General features: G+C 37.2%; 2 protein-coding genes across 6 annotated transcripts in view; one reads left to right on the top strand and one right to left on the bottom strand.

Moving 5' to 3' along the window:
* The window catches only part of LOC136257368 (NACHT, LRR and PYD domains-containing protein 4C-like), a 76,184-nt gene that overhangs the window by 12,976 nt on the left and 42,180 nt on the right, over window positions 1-21,028 (bottom strand). For 3 of the 4 annotated variants that reach the window (XM_066050540.1, XM_066050541.1, XM_066050543.1), the window contains exon 1: window positions 375-461. The exons of the other annotated variant lie outside the window; for it this stretch is intronic. The gene's annotated coding sequence lies outside the window, so the exon portion shown is untranslated. Of the gene's footprint in view, window positions 1-374; window positions 462-21,028 lie in introns of those variants that run through there. 4 annotated transcript variants of the gene reach the window in all.
* Window positions 434-19,991, top strand: LOC136257370 (uncharacterized). Of its 2 annotated transcripts, XM_066050546.1 has the most exons (8): window positions 434-505; window positions 571-799; window positions 3,895-3,994; window positions 8,042-8,157; window positions 13,099-13,186; window positions 18,152-18,288; window positions 18,985-19,111; window positions 19,787-19,991. In XM_066050546.1, the coding sequence occupies exons 2-8, from the start codon at window positions 624-626 to the stop codon at window positions 19,859-19,861; spliced, it is 819 nt and encodes a 272-aa protein (XP_065906618.1). In that variant the 5' UTR covers window positions 434-505; window positions 571-623; the 3' UTR covers window positions 19,862-19,991. The 2 variants fall into 2 exon arrangements, with proteins under 2 accessions (XP_065906618.1, XP_065906617.1); XM_066050545.1 differs by having other exon boundaries at window positions 466-799; window positions 19,787-19,990.

Below are 21,028 nucleotides of genomic sequence, written 5' to 3'. Positions count from 1 at the left end.
GACTTAGAGTTTGACCGCGGTCGCAGATTGACCTACAGCAAGAGGCTGAGTGACACCCCCTTGCTTCTCACAGGTCCCTAGTGGGATAGCACTTAATTATGGAATATAAAATGGAAGTTAATTTGCGCGTGCGGCGCTTTTTATGACCACACCTCTTAGGATATTGAATAAGGTACAGCACAATATGTGGGTACAGCACAATATGTGGGTACAGCACAATATGTGCAACAATACAAACACGTTATACAACCCCATACACAACAAATAGAAAGGCAGCTGATCGAGGCAAGGAATAAAGTCACGTTTTTAGTCTTTACCACGGCAAAACATATTAACGAACCACGGCACACTGGCTACTACAGATATGCACTTACAATATAGGTTGTGTTCGCTTTTATCGCACAGGAGTCACGAGATCACCTTGAAGCTCGCCTCGGGATAGCCCACTACATAGTATCACGTGAAACCAAATCGTGGCGAAATTGCGTCATAACTAGGTTACAAGGTAATCAACTGATTCCGCCAAAATATTCGTTTACGTTGGTCTCGTTGTGTTTCGCTGTGTAATAGTGATCAGTTAAACCAAGTTATTGAATCAAGGATCACACAGACTTTAACACAAAATGAGGGTTTTGAAGATTACCACAGTTGTGGTTTCGTTCTTGGCGCAGTTCGCCATCTCAATGATAGTGGAACCCCAGAAGTCAGAATGTACTCAAGTTAAGGACCTCCCTCCATGTGTATGTTCCATGGATAACAAGAACATTGATCTGAGAAGTCTGGCGCAAAAGGATACTCCGTAAGTGTTCAGTATAGCAGTAATGGATTTGGCGCCAATGCACACGTGTTTAATTACGCCAATTAAATCACTGTAGCTTGAGTGGTTAACCTTCAACCTTATATGGTGTTGTTGCATGCTGTTTGTTTTTTTGCCATTAAGTTTTGGCTATAGCTACCAAGAATTGTGCATGTGCTCCAGGTAGCGATTCCAGGAGAATTTTAAAATTAATGAAATAGTTTTTATTTAGCATAGCCTTGTGCAGTACTCCCTGAAGATCTCATAAACACTTAGTTTTTAAAATCTGTCATAGGATAGTGGAGTTACAAGCAATTTTCTCCTTTAACATAGGCAAAGTTTTCTCCATATCTTTCCATTGAAAAAAGTCCCAAAAATGGCACAATTGAACAAATGCTTATAAGTGAGCTTTGCAATAACATTTTGAACTTCTGTTTTCTGTTATAAATACCTTAATACATGGACCACAGTGTAACCTTACTTGTAAGACCCTCTGAATAAAGGTCACCTCCATAGAAAGCCACTAAATATTTGCATGCATTTAGCATCTTGCGGATGGGAAAACAACACACACATGGTGAAGTGCAACCACTGTTCCGGTCATCTCCACTTAAAAATACAATGTGCATGTAAAGCAAGGAGTTGTACTGTTGATTTATAGTTGCTTATATGATTATTTTTTCTCTTAATGTATAGCTCCTTGACAGCTACCAAAATGGTGCATCAAAGAGATGAGCTATTTGTGGTGCAAATTTGCTGACATTTAGCATAGTAACATTGCAAACTACATGGACACAAAATGCTCACCTTGGTGTAACTAAGATGTGCTGGGTCGTTTCTTACAAAGAGAACATAACATTGTGGTGGCTATATTGCAAAATAATTGGCATAAAACTCCACACAAACATATTTGTAACAGAAAACTAACTGCACCATCATATTCTTTGCCCTCAGAAACCCTAGAAACCATTCAATTGTTTGATCAATCACTCGTATGGCAGCGAATTGATTGTGCCAACTCTCCAATGGAAGATTCACGGAGAAAATTTTATGCAAAATTTACAGAATTCCGGAATCACTACTCCAGGTAGTAGACATTTTTAGTCCCCTATGTTCGTGAAACACCTATTGTGCATGCAAGCAGAGTTACTTCCTACCCATCATGGCTTTGATGTCACAGAGATCTGTAACCTGACACTGTTTGCTGCACCGATATGACTTTCTATTACTCTATTACTACCTTGATCGTGCAAGCTCTATGTTCTGTGTTCACCTCAGTGCCTAACTGGTAAAGCAGATAAATACATTAACATTTCCCTTCTAAGATGGTCTCCCTGGTTGGCACTGAGTGTGGTGCTTGGTTGGAATCCAGGTGGCCTCATGATGGGTTTTTCAGAATCCTGGAATCTCAACCGTTAGTCAACATACAATTCCTTGTCTTTTCCGCTTCATAAGAAATATGCCGTAAAGCTGGTTTTTGTCGTGAGATTTTTTTTGCGTCTGGTACGAATTCACAAAAAAATAATCCGCTACAATAAAAACATTGCCACTATTAACATTTTGCCACTGTTTACCAAACAAACTACCCTATAGCCTAAATATTTCGAGGGAGAATTTTTTTGCTGACTTTGCAGTTTTGGGGGTTGCCTGCGAAAATGTTATCCTAGACCACCATATAGTCTAATGCATTTTTAGAGATTAGCCCCTAGGCTATAGTGTATGGATATTACCGCATTGCTCTACAAAACATACTGTGTAATCTTGATATTTTTCTTGACAGTTGTCCCACGGTTTCGTGTGAATCCTTCGTAACTGCCACCACATATCGATTTACAACGTATCAGTTCCTCTCCATTCTTTGTTATAAACATGGTAGCCATGAATATGAAAGCAAGAGCTTTTGCGGAACGCTAAGGTCATTTTCCAACAAGTTTCCCAATGTCCTTTTTGTGCGTATAGTCTAGTGGTGAGCATCTAAAAGGACAATAAATAGCTGCAAGATTTTATTTGTGCGACAACATGGTGTTTGAGAAAAATTTGTGACATTTACTTGCAGCATTTGAAGTTCGCAACTTAAACCAGCTATATGGTAGATTATATGCCAGTGACATACTTCCACCTCATGAAGGTGCTGTCTTGGCAGTAACATCCACCATGGTTGTGCTACATTCATACCTGCAGCAGTTGTAGCACACGTCCAATGCATTAGCTACCAAGCTACAATTTCTCTGTTGTTGTGTTTAGTCCATGTGGCCAGTTGTCACATGCAAGGTAATATTTCATACCCCTCATCCATAAGCATTACTTTTATTATAACAATAGTTCAAAAAGTAAAGCTATATCTCAAATTATAGCAGTTTGAGCTGCCGTTCAAGATTTGATTGTACAATGCATGCCCTTTACCAGCTGGTCATCTCCCATATTCTTAAAGTAGTTCTGTCCATGACAAACCAAACTGTAGTTATGTCATCTGATTGTGAAGGTTCCTGCATCGTGAGCCTTGAACAGACAACCCATACTATTTTTGGCAAAACAACAGAAAATCGCACACGCTGTTTGACCAAGCAATGTACCAGTGTAACTTTTGTGCATGTCAAGTTGCATGGATCTGAACATGTTAGAATGAACAACATCCAAAACTTTTCAGAGAAAACAATACAATGCAATGATGCAAAAAAATGTATGTGTATGGAGTATGTGCTGTGAGTGAACTGTGTAAATGAAACATGCCCGTACTTTACTTTAATGTAAGGTATATATCCTTGAGATCATGAAGCAGCCTATAGTCATCTCAATGCTACTTGTTCTAGCTGACACTGAGTGGCTTCAATGAAACACTGTCAACTATCTTTGTAGATTCCACATACACATGTAAACTGTAAACTAATTGACAAGCAAAACAATATGGTTTTCAATATTGCCACACATCATTGCCCAGCAATGAGGAGGATATGCTTCGTCACTTGAGTGTGTTTTACATTCTTGTTTAGTGATGAATAGTCAACTTGACTGCTACTTGAGGTAGTGATATACAATACTTACATGTTAATAGTTTTGTGGTACTGATGTTGAGTGTGTTTTCATCAATATGATTGTAGAGCATTCAAAGTCACTGATAAAGATGGAACTATCTACTATTACAATCCTTGTAATTCGTTTACTCTACCCGATCATCCTGGAGACTGCAAGGATGTTGCTGTAAGTATCAGAAATGTTGTCTGTATACTTGTATACTAGTTGTAGTGTGATATACAATGGAACAATTTTGACCATAAAACAGGGGGGCTCCATATCACCAATTTATTCATATGTTGAAGTGTGCAGAGATTGACAGAGCTGTAAGGAGGGGGAAGTAGTTTAACTAATCTTTTAATTGTGTTTGCATAACCACTGGATGCTGTGGTTAGGACAACTGATTGCACTTGTATGGTAACATAGATTTTTTTTTATTGGGTGAGTACTATATACTAGTACTACTAGTACGGCTGGGTCATCTAGTTCTAATTCTCATCCACTTTACATATTATCTGTGTCTAACCCGGATTCTTTGTGAAATAACTTAATTAGTTTGGTAATGTGGGATAACAAATCATACCTGTTGCAACTAAGCTTCGTTCGTGAGTCACGCCCACTTATCAGGATTACTGTCTGTAGGCATACATGCAACCACACCTATTTATCAGTTGTAGTGAGCCACACCCATTTTAATTGCCAGCTATGTGAAGCCATGCAAATTTATTGGTACTGTGTGTTGATTACACAAAGTAGGGTTGGGAAATATAACGATATGTCATTGCTATCGTGATAAAAGCATAAGACTATAACTGTATAGAGGCTATTTTTACACATCGTGATAAATCAAGTTTATGATATATCATGATATATTGCTTACAAAATAAAAATGTAACTGCTTCAGCAAATTACATTTAATATGAAGCTATTATGCAATGCTTATAGCTTAGGAGTTGTTTATGGGATGGATATAACAATACAAGCCATAGCAAAATTGATCTTGTACATATGAAATAACATGACTTTTCTTATGAGTATATGATATTGTGATAATATCGAATATCGTGATAGATGTTTCCACGATATCGTAGTGCACTTTTTTCAGTATCGCCAAACCCTACCACAAAGCCACACCCACTTATAACATATCTTGCTGTCTGTAAACTTACATGGAACCACGTCTAATGATTGATCGATATCATTAATCATACCGTATCTGTAGTTTTCATATACACTGGTACCTGTCTATAATGGTCACCTTGGGACCAGATATATCTGGCCTTTATATACAGGTGGCTGTTATAGAGAAAACCTGCGTAAGGTGGTCAGCAGCATTTTAGTGGCTATGACCGCTATAAATGAGCAATTATTATTAAGAGGCTCGCACCAACCATAATGCAGTAATATTTTACTAGTTGTTGGTACAGAAAGGGCAAGGTGAGATTGTTATGAATGTTGGTTTTAACTATTGAATATGTTTAAGCAATAGATTATATAGCATTCATTGAAAGGCAGGAAGTGTGATAATTGTGCATTAATTGACTGTGGTGCCTGACAGTTGGCTTAACAAGCCACCGTAAAAGGTAGCGACCACTATACGAAGGATGAAGTTATGTATACAGTGATTCATAGGCAAATTCTTGGCTGGCAGTTATACGCGTTAGACAGGTGACCACTTAATGCAGACCTAATGCATACATTTGTATGGGAAAATATTTGGGACCTTGTGACCATGGCTGTTATGCAAAGGTGACCGCTTAATCCAGGTGACCGTAACACAGGTTCCACTGTATGTACATGGCTACCCTTGTACGTAGTTAACATGTTAGTTGAACATCCAAAACAGAACCTCTTGGCACATGCCTTAGTTTAATTATTCCAGCTGTGCTAGAGATTGACAATATCTGCAATGACAAAATTTGATGTCATAATTGACAAAATGGCCATGTTAGTGCAGGGGGCTTCAGAGACTTTGGCACACAATATTGGGAAAGAATGTTGTCTGCAGTTTTTTACACATGAACCAGGAGATAATAAAGTAGTACACATATCATGATGATGCAAAACATGTGGAAAATGTTAAATTTGGACACAGATGGGCTTATTTATATTGCATTATATACTATATGCCTCGGTGTAATGTATCGTATATCAATTAAATTTGGCAGTGAACTAAATTTGGCGAATTGGCGATTCGTCACTAAACTGCCAAATTTAAATTTCGTCAATATTATTTTCAAACCTTGGGTCAAACAGTTGTTGAAGTAGGTTTTCGACAAACCTTTGTGGATACTGCTGAAACTGGTAAATTAGTATGGTTCCATGCATGCAAATGGGTGTGGCTTACTGACTAGAACTCGTACTCGATTGGTGGGCGTGGCTCCATGTAAGCTTGGATACGTGTGCAGCTATTGAAATGGGTGAGTATGCCTACAGACAGCAAATAATCCTGGAAGTGGGTGTGGCCATGAAAGAAATTGGAGCACAGATATTCGAGTATGGTAGGCGTCTATGGAAGCAAGACTTGACAGCTTTTGAACAATAATGCAGGCATTATCCATCTCTTGCAACGCTGGAGACACCACTGTCGAGCTACAACTGCTGGTACTGCTCTTCCTTTCAAGTCATGAAAGTAGCACATGCACTAATTAATTAGAATACACTTACAATACACGTGTACTAGTAATGATAAATTGTGATAGAGGCCATTGTTGTAGTGTAGATGTTTTCCTTTGTTGCTTCAGTACTTAGCACTCTAGTGTTAGGGCTGTTGTGATGAGCCATTTTATTTGCATAGCCCCATGATCACCTCGCCAATGCCACCTATAGCTACCTGCTAAGAATAGACTCTAATATACTGGCTCATTGCTACAGCCTTAACACTAGTGCTAAAGCAACAAAGGAAAACATCTACGCTACAACAATAGCCTCTATCACGCTGTATCACTGCATATACATGTGTATCGTAAGTATATTCTAATTAATTAGTGTATGTGCTACTTTCATGACTTGTAAGGAAGAGCAGTACCAACAGTTGCATAGCTCGATAGTGGTGTCTCCAGCATTGCAAGAGATGGATAATGCCTAGTATTGTGTAAAAGCTGTTTCCAGCTCAGTCCGTGAGTCCAGTCTGTGAGTCCAGTCTGTGAGTCCAGTCTGTGAGTCCAGTCCGCGAAATACATACATTACATCATATGCCTCCTCTTCACCACTTTTCAAATTTATAAATGCTCAGTATCTCGCCCAATACCTCCTTGTATAAAGCTCTCACACTAGCATGGCCATTTTGTTCTGTGATGCCAGAAAATGTCATTGCAGATATTGTCCATAACTTTTGACAACCAGACAATATCTGGTCAACTTCATTATTGTACAGACATTGTGTTTGGAACACTATACTAATGCAGGAGACTGTGGTGATCACATCCTAAATCTCAAACAAATTTGAATACCAGCCTACTTGTGCTTGTCAGTTACAAAAGTACAAATAAATGTATTTATAATCTGTTTTCCAGTGTTGACTTTGACTTGCAGGATGTATGAAACACCTGTTTTTGACTAGAAACCATATTATGACATTGTTACACTACTTTGGCATTTCCTGGTATACCCTGGTGTATGGGTCACCTGGAAATATGTGGTGGACAAACTTATACTGTGGTTGATCATTCACTGCTTTAACCAGACACTTTTTTATTACGCTGTTTTGAGTACTGGTCCAGGTACGTAAAATCCGTGTCAGATCCAGAATGGGTTAGTCATCCTGGTCAGCTGTAGTGACCCAGTTTCAACACTACAGTATACAACTACATATTGTTGACATTTCAATTAGCCGTAATGCAACACAACAGCACTTTAGAAAGGAAGAGTACTGACTAAAAGACAGTAGGGAACAGTTGTTAATGTAACCGAATCGAATCGATGTAAAAGTGCTTTGTAGTACATAAGGATGGAGTATAAATGCATCTTAATGGTGAAAGGTCACTTTTGAACAATGATGAGATGGCCACAAAATGGTATCCATTAGAACACCAATGGAAGATGATTCACTTATAAATATGTGCAGCATTGTAACAGAGTACTGTCTGTCTTGGGTGACAACAACTTGTACTAATATGTGTAAGGTCTTCTTTAGTGAATAGCTTGCCAGTATTAGTCCACAGAGCAATAATTGATTGTGTGTTGGTTATAACAGTATGAGTGTTCCAACTGTGTGTATATGTACGTATGTAGGGGTGTCAAGATTCTGGTGGGAGCAAAAGATCTATTGGTCAGGAAAGCACTGCTGAGTTTAAAACCAGTGACAAAGGTGTTGTGTCTATATCTTACAATAATGGAACTGGAAAGAGGTGAGTTCTCAACATTTTGCTAGTGCAATTGAAAATGAAATTGGGTTCCAACAATAAACGTAGTTACATATACAAGGTATATGGATGATGGTGCGTACATAGCTCTATAGGAAATTCCCTATTTTAGCATTACACAGATTGTAGTAACATGCCAACATAATGGTTTTCTCATATACGGTACACTGCACTAAAAAAGTAACGAAGTAGTTGTGAGGGTTCGCACATGTTTGTTAAGTGTGAGGCCTTGTGAGTTGCTCGCATACGTTTAACGAACGAGTCGCATGCTCTTAGCGAACAGGTCACATAAGTTTAACGAACAGTTTGTGTAAGCTTCCCGAATTAATTGAATCATAAGCTGTTGACATAAGTAATGGTTTGCTCTTGAAGGTGTCATGAGTAACCTAGAAATTGACCAACAAACTGCATTAAATGACCACTAATTGGTCCTCTTGGTTTTATACATGTGGCTTCATGAACTCCACCAAAACACACAGAGCACTTCACAAGCCTCGTGATCCTTTCGCATACCATTTCCAAACCTTACAACATCTGTTCTCAAACCTTAGAAAATCTGTTTGTGACCTAACAGTCTTCACGAACATTTGCGAGCCCTTGCGACTTCGTTACTTTTTTTGTGCAATACCATAGCTATGTTATAATGGCTGCTGTTGGTCATATCTCCTGTGTCTTCTTTTTATTGCTGGAATCCTACTTCAATTTTAAATAGAGATGTACTGATTTAACTTTTCTGAACTTTACCGATACCGATCCGATCTATATATTACCGATCTACTCATTCTACTGATATTGTATCAATCTGACATTTTTAATCTAATATATATGTTATGTGGTGACTGATCTGTTACAGGTAGTTCTTATACTCTCAAACTAAGCTTATTGGTCAATTGTTAGTTGAATGTATTGTTACTAGAATCGATATCAGTGGTGGTGTGGACACCACCCAGTCAATCAGCACGGTATGACCACAAATACTTTAATGCATGCTCCTACCAAGAATTTCCTGGAACTTATTTTATACTTCTAGACTATTTGATATGCTATTCAATGTTTTCTCCCAAGGACCTCTCAAGTTTCAGTAAATGAAACAGTAAACTTGCTCAAGTTTGTATGGCTTCTCATAGTTTTCAATGGACATTTAGCAAAGAAATGGTAGTATACTTTAGTGAATAAATTTAGTATGTTTGAAGACATATGGTGATTAAAAAGATTGGTATCATCGAATCAATAATTTCTACAGAAAATCAGTTCAGCCGATTTTTGATTAAATCATTTAGATTGGCAGCATTCCGATACTAGACCAGTAGATCGGTAAATTTCTAGCTTTAAATTAATATTTTTAAAATTACACTAGTTTGTATGTTATTATACACATGTGGCTGTGACTGCTTTATTAGAGTATCTCACAATCTTGTTACTTATCTCAGGTTTAAGGATGTGGTTTAGTGCATATCTTGTTTTCTGCAACAAAACTGTTATAGCTGATAAGACATGGTCATGTGCTTTAATTGTTCAAGTTTGTGGTTGTGTGTTCTGATTGTATATGGGCATCATTGTGCGATCATTTCATATAAGTGCAGCTCCAGTTATCTATACTGTAGCATAAGTATTTCAAATAGTATTGTGGCATATAAATATGCTCCTCTAAGGAAAGTGTCAATGTTAATGTCTTCCATGTATGAAGAAGAAGATGATGAAGATAAAAGGAAAGGCAAAACGCAGAAGGCAGATACTCATTGGAACCAAAGAGCGCACATTCCATGTGTGACCTTGACGCAAGTTGGTGGCTGTGCACCACTTCATTTGGCCTCTAGCCTACAGACAAAAACTCAAGTATTAGCTATTTAACAGAACCAAGACATTTATATAATGATTGTTAACAGCAGCATTTTGGTGGTTGCCATTCATTTTAGGGGAGAGCCTTACTAAACTGTTTATGGATCTTCAGCCACACATTTGGGTGAATGAAGCCCGCTGAAGGGATTTATAATTACTCTAATAGAATGCACACCAGCAATGAGAATACCCTAAGTCACTTTTGGTGTTCCGATAACTGAGGTTTGCACAGACTTGTATTATATACTGTACACAGAAGATTATTTCGCCCTTTACAGTAGGTTTTGTAGCATACGTATACAGTGGTCCCTCCATTATCTGAACTCTTTGGGCCTTAGGATAATGGAAAAGTTTGCATAAACAAAGCCCATACATTGATATACAGAGCAACGTTAAAATACTCTAATAGAACATACACTTTAGAAAAAATACTTTAACAAATAAGACACTTACACAGTTCAGATAACATAACATTTGGATAGTTGATGGCCAGATAATGACACTGTGTAGCAGTCCTCCATACTAAATATACCAGGAGCAATACCTTGCTTTAGGAAAGACTTTTGAGACTTAAGATACCACTACCAGTCCAAAATCACTAAATTCTCAATCGCAACTTAGCCTGCCTTTCCAAATTTTTAACGTCATCACTGTAGCCTACAGTATATTTTACATCTTAGCATGAGGCAAAGAATCTGGTTCTATTTGACTCCTACTATACTATACGTGTATGTCTGCAATAGAAGCAGATTCCCCTGTGAATATGTAAGTTATGATGTCAGCACTGATCAATGCGTGTCCTTATTTTAATAGAAAAACTTTCGACTTCTAGTGTAAGTACAGTAGGTTTTATAGCCCTACAAGCTAGCAATAATGGGCAAATGGACTACTATACGAACTCATAAGTGTATCACCTAACAATAAAAATACATTACATGGTTTGGGCTCCCACAAATCGTAAGGATCCTGCTTCCATAATCTTCAATATAATTTTGAGGCCATTCAAAGGACACCGAATGGTGAGCTAACCATAATATATTACTATTCATTACCATTCCGTGAGTACTTATAGTTTGTGTGAAGTTAGTTAACTGGTGTTGAGTAGATAACGAAATAGTTGCTGGTAGCTATGCCAGATTCACCATGCTCCACTTGCAAATTATCCAAATTTATCAGTGATGGAGATACAGTTATGTAATTGAAACATCAATTGTGTAATTGCTTTCTCTGTATTTAAACAAGTATACAACATTTGAAATTTTCAACTAGAGTAGGGACCATAGCACATCAATAAAAAGTACTGAAACAAGTTGGAGTAGTGCACGATATTAAATCACAGTAAAACAATAAGAAGTGTTGTATCCCTACTATGCTCAGTAGGGATATAATACTTCTTATTGTTTTACTGTGATTCAATATCATGCACTACTCCAGCTTGTTTCAGTACTTTTTATTGATGTGCTATGGTCCCTACTCTAGTTGAATATTCCAGATTTTTTTTTGTGTACTTGTTTGTTAACTTTCTTCTAAAATAAAATTATTATGACTGGTGAATGCATGCATACCGCATCAAAAGAAAGAAATAGCGTTGTTTATTCCAGCTATCAATTATTGTCTGAAAACTTAGGTATTCATTATGCTTCATTGTCAGCTATGTTCAGCCTGTTGCACAGCATTATGAATCAAGGACTATTCGAAAAGAACCTTTGCAATCAAAGTAGCCACTATGAAAAATATGGATGATTTCTGTTACGAAGGGAAGCCATCTCATGTTACTGTCGAATTGACACCTTTCACTATCAACAAAGATGAATGGGACACAAAGGAGGATACTGGTAGTCCATGAAGAATGCATTGTATGTACAGTATGTGAAAAGACATGTGTCCGGCTGAAGTGCAGTGACGTTGAACAGTGAAAAAATTAAGCCCATAGCTTTAGCCATTATCAATTTCTGCTTGTCTGAAGGAATCGGTTACTCAGTCAGTCAGTCAACAGAAAATTCCGTTTAATATACGTATTTATTTTTAATTTTCATAGCAACTTGATAGTATTTCAGGTCGATATGAAGGCTTGTTTGGGCTTGTAGTTTTTTACCTAACCAATACTGCCTCCTTGTCATCAGAGAAAAGTGAGGCTGATTTTTAGGTAATGTTTTTACGCCCAAACCTTTGTGGTCCTTACTACAGTGGAACCTCCCTTAACAGTCACCTGAGTTGGGCGGTCACCTCAACATAGCAGCCACGTGACTATGGTCCCGACCGATTCCCAATCAGTTTGTACAGAAATAGTTTGCATTAAGTGGTCACCTCTATAACACGTATAACAGCCAGCTATAGCTGTTACGGTGAGTAAACTAGCTGCACTACTTCATACTTCTGTAATACGGAAAAGTTATAAACTGACAGTATAGAAAAGCTTGTGGCCACTCCATGGCTTTGCCTCTTCGTGTGATTCTAATTAAAACTCACCTCATGATCTTGATTCCCGGATTTGTAATTGTGTAGTTAACATTAACAGTTCACCGTCTTTAAGGAAGTCCCTGTTTTTACTTCACAGACTTTGTAGCCAGGAATCATAATCAGCTCAATTGCTGTCTCCAAACTCAGAGTAGCTTCAGGCTCTTTTCTGCTAATTTGTCTGCTATGTAAGTAGGCGGTGTACTGGAGTATAGCTAAATGTATTTTTTTTGTAACTAAATCTGAGTATTATAAGTCCCTGGAGCCTTTGTATAAAGGCCAAACCTCAGTTTATGGCCTATGGCTGCTTTATGGAGGATATCGAGTTAGGCAGCCACCTCTCTATAAAGGCCGAATATTTCTGGCCCAAAGGTGACCGCTTTAGACAGGTTTCACTGTATACAGCTATCGTACTGTATGATAACATATAAATGCAGCAATTACAATAAAACATTGGGAATCAGTTTATTGGCAACAAAAGAGTCAGTTAAATATATTAGTGGATACTTTTAAAGAGATTACCATTCCACTAAGGACCACAAAAGGATAATGAAAGTATTTTATCCTTTGTGTATTTATTGGTCACACGTGCATAGTAGATGTGTATATTATGACTGATACATTTTATAGGAGTATGGTGGTTCAGCTACTTTGTGACAAGACATACAAGCATGATACTAAGTTTGAGTCTCTTGGTGAAACTAGTAGAAATGAGTATGTAAGTGACATACCATGTGTGGTACATGTCAATGTATACAACATCTGTGTTGAAGCTATTTTTGTATGTGATATTACACTAGTACTCCAACAATAAAAGGTAGTAAAACAAGAAATATGAATGATGGTATTTTCTACTTTGGCGTGCTACCATGCACCATCTGTTCAATGCAAAGAATATGCTGTAATAGCTACCATCATTCATCTCTTTTAAGAGCAGCTACACATATCTACTCTACTTACAGTAACCGAAGTGCTTCAGATAGTTTCGGGGCATCAAAATGTACCCCTCAAGAAAAGTGTCGATGCAGAAAATTAGCACCTCAGTATAATTTCCTTGCAATAAGAAGATGATTATGTATTTGAAGATAAAAGGAAACCAAATTGCAGAAGGCAGACACTCGGCAGAACCAGAAAGGTACATGTCACCAGTGAGTTCATTGTTGAAATGGTGGCTTTGCGCTGTTTTGTTTGGCCTCTACCCTTGTGACTGTGGTCAGGAAGGGAGGCACGGTTTTTTTGGCAATTTAAAAAAAAAATTTAATATCCGTCTATCTGTGAGTGTTTTCTTGTTTTATAATGGTTGGTTTGAAGTTAGATGCACTTAAGACTATTCCATAAAAGTGTGGGTGGTGCCCATCATTTGGAAACCCTACTAAACAGTACTACTCTACTGTTTGATATATGTATGTATGAATAGTTGAATACACACAATGGTTAAACACTGTGGTTGATGTGTCACTTACATCAATTATGTGATAAATATTATTATTATGTGATGTTGAAACCTTATGACATACTATAATTGTCTACATTTATGTAGTCATCAAGACACACGGTAGTGCGTTGTGCGGCCAAGAATGCTGGCACACAACACTGTGAGTGTATTGACATGATGAAAGAAAACAGCGCCTTTTCACACATGCATAGCTCCATGACCCTTTTCCAAAGCACACCATTTTTGCATTATAGCTGTCCACCAGGTAGAGTAGGCCTCACAACAAATTCGATTTAATTCGCAACAGTCATTTGCAAGATATGGGCATTCAAAGTTTCGAGTTAATTTCTTATGCCATACAGAGGCTACGGGGCTTCGATTTATTTTCGCATACTTTGTGAAATTACTATTAAACGTAAATGTGTAATTCGATTGCCTCGATCTGTGGCACAAAATGAAGAGTGTATAAAGGTGAATTCATGTACCAGGTTTGTTGTGAATCTGATGAATATCTGAGGAGTTACAGTATGAGCATTTATTTACATAAAAAAAGATCAAACTTCTGTCACAGCTATAGGGTAAACTGAGTATGGGTATGGGAATGACTTGAAAATTGGTGTGTACAGAGGCTGATCATTGTAGCAGTGCCTTTTGATAGTTTGAATAGCAATAGAATTACGGCTACAATTAAAGTTATAGCAATAACCAAATAAGTATAAAATTGCATGATTAAGATACTCTAATAGAGTGGTCACCACGGGGTAAAACAAAGTGCACAAAAATGTTGAAAAGAACTTACCAGGGTTCAAACTAGGGACCTCCATACCTAATACCTGCATCCTTAACCACCGAACCATGAACTGCTGCTACCTTGGCTGATCACCTCACATAATTTCTGCTTTATAAATGAAAATTCTAACTTTGTTTGTAAAACTAGGTGTGAATGTAGTTACTATGTGCATTCTAATCTGTTGTCTTCCAAAGTACAGGACATATTGAGGTGAAAGGTGAAATAACTATTGTATATCCCTCTGTAAGATGACTGCTTGTTTCTGCATTTGTATTATAACTGTGGTGATTGATTTTGTTGGTAAAGTTAGAGGAGATATCGTGCCAACTACTTTAAATATACTACGTAATATGTCTTGTGAAGAGTGGCAGGATAGTATTTGAAATACCAAATAGTCAATTGTTAAAATTTCTGTTAGATTCTGATAAGCTTGTACACTTTCACTTGTGTACATACTCACACTTTTTTGTATTTATAATCTTGTATGAATATAGTTATGAGAGATCTCACCTGCTACATGATCTTACAAAAAATATTCATTTAGTACAGTGCTGTGTGCTTAGTACCGTGTAACGGGAATGATTCGTGGAAGAAAACATTCACGAATGATCTACTAATTCTCATTTGCAAGAAAACGTTGCGATTTGTTGTATGCATGAAATAATGTTGGGAATGGGCGTGTGCCTACAACCAGTTAGTTATGGAGTGGGGAACGCTCGACTCTGACACGTTGCCTAGATCGCCAATTTTGCATTTGAGAATGTGTTTATTTTGTTTTTTTATTAACGTTCATGATAATGAGCGGATCGATGATAGTCAATAGGCACTGGGGGCAGTACTAAAGACACACCCATGCACAGTGAATCGCCTGGCTGTAATAGCTAGCAATGGTTTCTTTCCACTGTCACTTACCTACGTAGCTACTGTCGCTGAAGTTTTGCATCTCTATTTGAATCGCATGGTCGTGTGCCTCACTGTAGTGTCATAGTAGTTTAGCTAGCTAGTTGCAAGGCGAGTAGCTATACACACTCGATATATGAATGATGCGTAATCTGAGGCATGAATCAAGATTCAGTGCTAGTATTGGCCCACCATAGGTACAAGTTTTTCAGGCTAAATTTTATTCTTATTGTAGGAAAAATCTTGCCAGAAAATATTCACGAATGCTTGTAAAATTACAAAATTTGCGAATGTTTTCTTCCACTAATCAATCCTGTTATATGGTATCTGTAAGTGATGATGAGTTTCTAGTTAATATTGGATAGGCACTATATCCACCATATACTTGCTTGCAGGGGTGGCTTTAGAAAAATAACTTGACTGATCATCCAACTGTGATATTTTAGACTATAGTACAGCTCATTTAGAGGTTTAGTAAATCACTTAGTCACCTGACATGTTCATTTAGTGACCTACACATGTTCACTCGTGCACCCTCAAGAAATTTTGTAAATATGTAAATAATAACCAATTATAACACAAAGACACATTGCAACACTTGGTGTCTCTCTAAATACACTGTGTTTATCACTCAACTCGATCTTTAAATTAGCGGAACTGACTAATGTTCACTGTCATGAATCAGCGGTGAGTGGTGTCTTGGGAGTAGAGTTGAACTTTTATTTTCTGTAGTACTCTTCTCTGTGTTCTGAACAAATAGTAGAGTAAGTGCATCTAGTTGTAGCTGTTACTCTGGTTACAGATACTCACCCCTCAAATAATTATTATTGTGGGCGCCATAGGATTTTCACTACGAATATTCAGTCGCTCTTTCACCCCATACTCATGTCGTGGCTATAAAGGTAAATATTTTAAACCATTGCAATGCTTATCTAAATGAGTTAGACACTGCAACCTATGGGAACTAAGCAATTTAGTAACCATTCAGGACTTTAGTTGTACCTTCACTGTGCTTGGGACGCTACAGCCTCAGGCCTTTTGGGCTACTAAATTGCTTAGTTCCCTTGGTCTTGGTGTCTACCTATTATGTAGCAGAACTGTTTACTCATGCAGTATCTTTCTGACATAGTGACAGAGGATGCAAACATCATTTCACCGTTGAATCTAACATTGTAGGCCCTTACAGAAGAATCTGTAACCTTAACAAAGGAGTTGTGAAACCTATAAAGAGTTGAAATATGTAGCTAAAATGAGAATTGTTTTTAGAGGTGCTTAACAGCTGGAGAAGCAATTTTGGTTGCTTTCGTGTTAAAGGGAAGTAATTATGAGGTTTAATTACTCTTTATGTATGTTGGAATAAAACAAGGTTGCTTCAGGGTACCTGGTTTACTCTGTTGACTATTCTGTGTATTTCATAATTTTCAAATTATTGGTTTCTGGAAACTGGTGAGTCCTCTGGAACTGTGCCTGCTTGCTTGGTTTCTTCCATGAGATAAGGTTTTTTTTGTGTAGGACTAGCAAAAGAGCGTATTGTTGTAGCTAAGGGAGCATCTTTACCATTCATCAGTTAGTGCTCACAATCAGGTCTATGGAGTTACCTCACAAGTGTGGGGACATAATTATGTCAGCTGTTTATATATAGCATACATAATTTTTCAAGAGTTTGATTTAGTAGTGAGTCAGCTACAGTTGTGTATCCCCCACTTGCTGACACATCCTTAGTGTTCATGGTGAAACTATTTTCTATAAATGGTTTACTTGAAATTACTCCCCTACCCACACCAAAGCTTTCACAAAGTCAGTCTTATCTTTCCAGATGTCCAAGTATAGCTTAAATTTGTCTACCTGAAACTTTTCCATATGGTTGTGCTATGTAACTGGCCAAGTTTCAAGTTACTGTATTCACAAAGCAAGTCACAAGCTATGAAGTTGAACTAGGCTCCAAGACTGACCGGGTCACATATACAGTGGAACGTCACTTTAATGGACACTTTGGAACCAAGTCCCAATTCTTGGTCCATTGACAAGAGGGTAAAGTTGCATGGAACCTGACCAGTTGGGGCCAGTGTCCTTTTACCTGGAGAGTATTCTAAGGGAGGTATGTGCCACTGTAGCAGTAATTGTGTTGATAACAACTACTGCATGTGGGTATTATTAAATTAGGAGCTCATTGAGTCCAGAGGACGATATAGTGATCTCATTATCAGCCAAGAAAGCTTAGTGAAAGGCACTGTAGTAAAATCTCCATACTACGTATGACGTGGCTACAAAGCAGTCTTTAAATAATATTACAATAAAATTTGTGGCTAAACAAATAATAATTCACTTTTTTTTCGTTGTAAAATAATTTGCGTATTCAAAACTTGTACGAAAATTTCTTACACAAAATTTCTTTACAGGATCGAACTACTCTAATAGAGCAGTCACTCAAAACTTTATCGTGAATTTTTTTTGCATGAAAATAAAGCGAATTACAGTACTCTGTTGCCATATCTCCACTATGACATCTTTTATACTGTTTTGCACTTGTACGCTCTATTCATGTGTGTATCCTGTAGACACTTCAGTTGACAAGTGTGTGTGCCTGTCCTGGAGGATGTAATAAACATGGACCAGCTAGTAGTGGAGGAAGTAGCGGTGACCATCATAGTAAAGTTAGTAAACTAGGAATACCAGGACTAGTGGTCCTCTCTGTGTAAGTGTGTGTGTGTGTGGGGGGGAAGGGGGGGGGGGGTGTTGTATGTGTGTAGTGTGTAAGTGTTATGTGTGACATGGATCTGTAATATGTAGCTATTTATGTGGTGCAATGCAATAGAAGTGCCTATAGTGTGTACATGAAATGAGTCAGGATTACCAGCAATCAGACCGGGATTTGATCCGGGTCTGATTTAGATTAATGAAAACCAAAGCACACACCAAGGGCTACAATTTGGGTGCTCTACAAGGTTATTTAGTGTACGGGTAACTATACAATAACTAAACAGGTGAGTAAATAAATTATTGTGGCTCCTTATATGGCTACAAACAGTATCAGACATTCCCAATGAAAGAAGCTAACCTATCACAAAAATAGACTATAACTCATACAATAATAATAATAGTAATTGGGTAGTGGGCATGGCTCCACGTAAGCCTGCAGACAGTAATGTACATGGATTTGTATGTGCCTACAAACCGCAATACACATGGTGATAAATAGGCATGGCTCCTTGAATTCCTACAAAAAGTAACATATATTGCCCAATAAGTGGGTGTGGTTCAGGTCCGTAGCAGGTATGATGTGTCAGTACACCTCCACACATAATTCATTTTATAATCTGGGTCTTCTTATCATTAAAATTTTAATCATATAAAATTTGGTGTACATGTGTGTCATTTTTTTCCCTTGCAGGTTTGTCATAATTGTCATTGTCTACTTTGTGGCTGGTATGATAATTAATAGAGTGAAATTTGAAAAGACCGGCTCTGATATTATTCCTAATAAGGAGTTGTGGTTTAATCTACCATTTCTTGTAAAGGTGAATTCATAGATAGCTACATGTAAAATTTGTTTTAACCAGTTACGGTATAAGACCTCAATTATCCAAGCTTTGATTATCCGAACCCAAACAGTAGCGATGACTGTTCTATTAGAGTATTTTGCCAAAGGTGTATGTTGTATTAGAGTAGTTGAACAAAACTCTGTACATAAATGAATGGACTTTATTTATCTAACTTATTTGAATACTTTTATGATTGAACTGGCACACAGGTGCTCGGATAATGGAGGTCCCCACCGTACCAATATTGTTAAACTTTGATAATAGCCTTGTAACGAAGAAACTTAGTGTGGTAGTTTTATTGCCATCAAGATTCACTGATTCACAATAGTGAGTCATGAGACAATATAAATGAAACACACAAACACTACTGGAAGTCTTTTACATGAGGACTTGCATATACAATTACTGGTAGTAGCAAATAAAAAATGTAGAAACTGCAGAAGAAATAATCTTAATTCCCTAGGAATATAGAACTATATTAAAGCCATGCACACTCACACGTTCATGTGTACACAAATTTATAAACCTCTAGATAACCCTAATGAAGTTGGGTCCTATAATATCACAATGTAGTGTAGTAAGCCAACTCCCAAACCTTAATTCTAATAATGATGTTCATGCAACTACATACTCATATATTTTATCTTCCAGGATGGAGTGCTATTCACATTCTCTCCATGTGCCGCATGTTGCCGACAAAGAACAGGATACTCCAATCTAAACTGATTTAATCCAAACTGTTTCTATTTGTATGTGTAGTTATGTAGCCAGACAAGTACATAATACTGTAAACATTTCATTGTAAATTAAGTCCATATCCGGTAGTATCACTGCTTGAAGGTTCTTAGTTTACTAATTTGTTAAGATGTCTTACTGTAGATATACTGATAGTAAAGTGTCAGTAGACTTAAGTATATGGAACATAATTATTTTACTAAGTTTTAAGCTCTCAGTAAAACATCAGTGAATTTGGGTTTACTGAAAAACTACTAAAATAACAAAACAATTAACTGTTCCATATACTGGGTATATACCACTGTAGTAAACTAAGATACTTCAAGCAGTGTATGCAGTATTGTATTCAGATTGAATTTATCCATCTGTTGCACACATAATGTACAGTTACTATATCTGTTATATGTAACACAAGCAAGATACAATTAGTACAGTTAAGCATCTTATTTGTTTCTCAATTCTACACATACTAGTCTAGTGCATAAAATGAAATCTGCCTGTCCACTTTGCTATATATTTTGAATATTGAAACTAATATTATTATGTTCACGTGGCCTAATTTCAGATTTAAATTCTTTTAGCTGATTGCTACATAGTAATCATCATAGTTGTGCCCTGCTTCATCATTCCATGTACCTTACTGTTTTATTAGAGTAGCAAAGTAGTATGACTGTTTTATTAGAATATTTGATTGCTCTGTAAGTGTAAATTGTTTTCTCTTAGAGGTAGCCAGTCATCTAGAAGGCATCCAGCGAAGGATGTTTCCCTTGTATCTGAAGGAGGCCTGCTGACCTAAATGATTTTTTATCATTGTTTTTAGTAATCATTGTAAAAAGGAAAGTTAACAAATTTTAATTTATCAAAGTTCCACAAGTGTCTTTAAAAGTATTTAGATTTGTGACTGGATTTTGGAAAATCAGTCACATGTGAATATAAATAGAAATCTATACTTTGCTGTCTCACTATTAAAGCACTTGTGCACCTGATAAAACATTAGATTTTCAAAGAATTTGTTGTAATTCAGAGTACTGACTAATGACTCTAATCACTGTAACCTGATTGATAGTTTGGAATGCCTGATCTTCCAAATCTAGTCACATTAATTATGATTCCTTGATTTTTGTCAACATTTAATTTGCTAGCTAAGGCATTTTGAAG

This window comes from Dysidea avara, chromosome 6 (assembly GCF_963678975.1).
Source record: "Dysidea avara chromosome 6, odDysAvar1.4, whole genome shotgun sequence".
NCBI classification, from domain to species: Eukaryota; Metazoa; Porifera; class Demospongiae; order Dictyoceratida; family Dysideidae; genus Dysidea; species Dysidea avara.
Note: the sequence above shows the minus strand (reverse complement) of the source record. Positions and strands in the feature narration are given on the sequence as shown.

Excerpts from the sequence above, each read along its gene's own strand:
- LOC136257370 (XM_066050546.1), top strand. The coding sequence starts at position 624 with ATGAGGGTTTTGAAGATTACCACAGTTGTGGTTTCGTTCTTGGCGCAG. Across the intron at positions 3,995-8,041 it reads GAGACTGCAAGGATGTTGCT|GGGTGTCAAGATTCTGGTGG; the intron begins GTAAGTATCAGA and ends GTACGTATGTAG. Across the intron at positions 8,158-13,098 it reads AATAATGGAACTGGAAAGAG|GAGTATGGTGGTTCAGCTAC; the intron begins GTGAGTTCTCAA and ends TACATTTTATAG.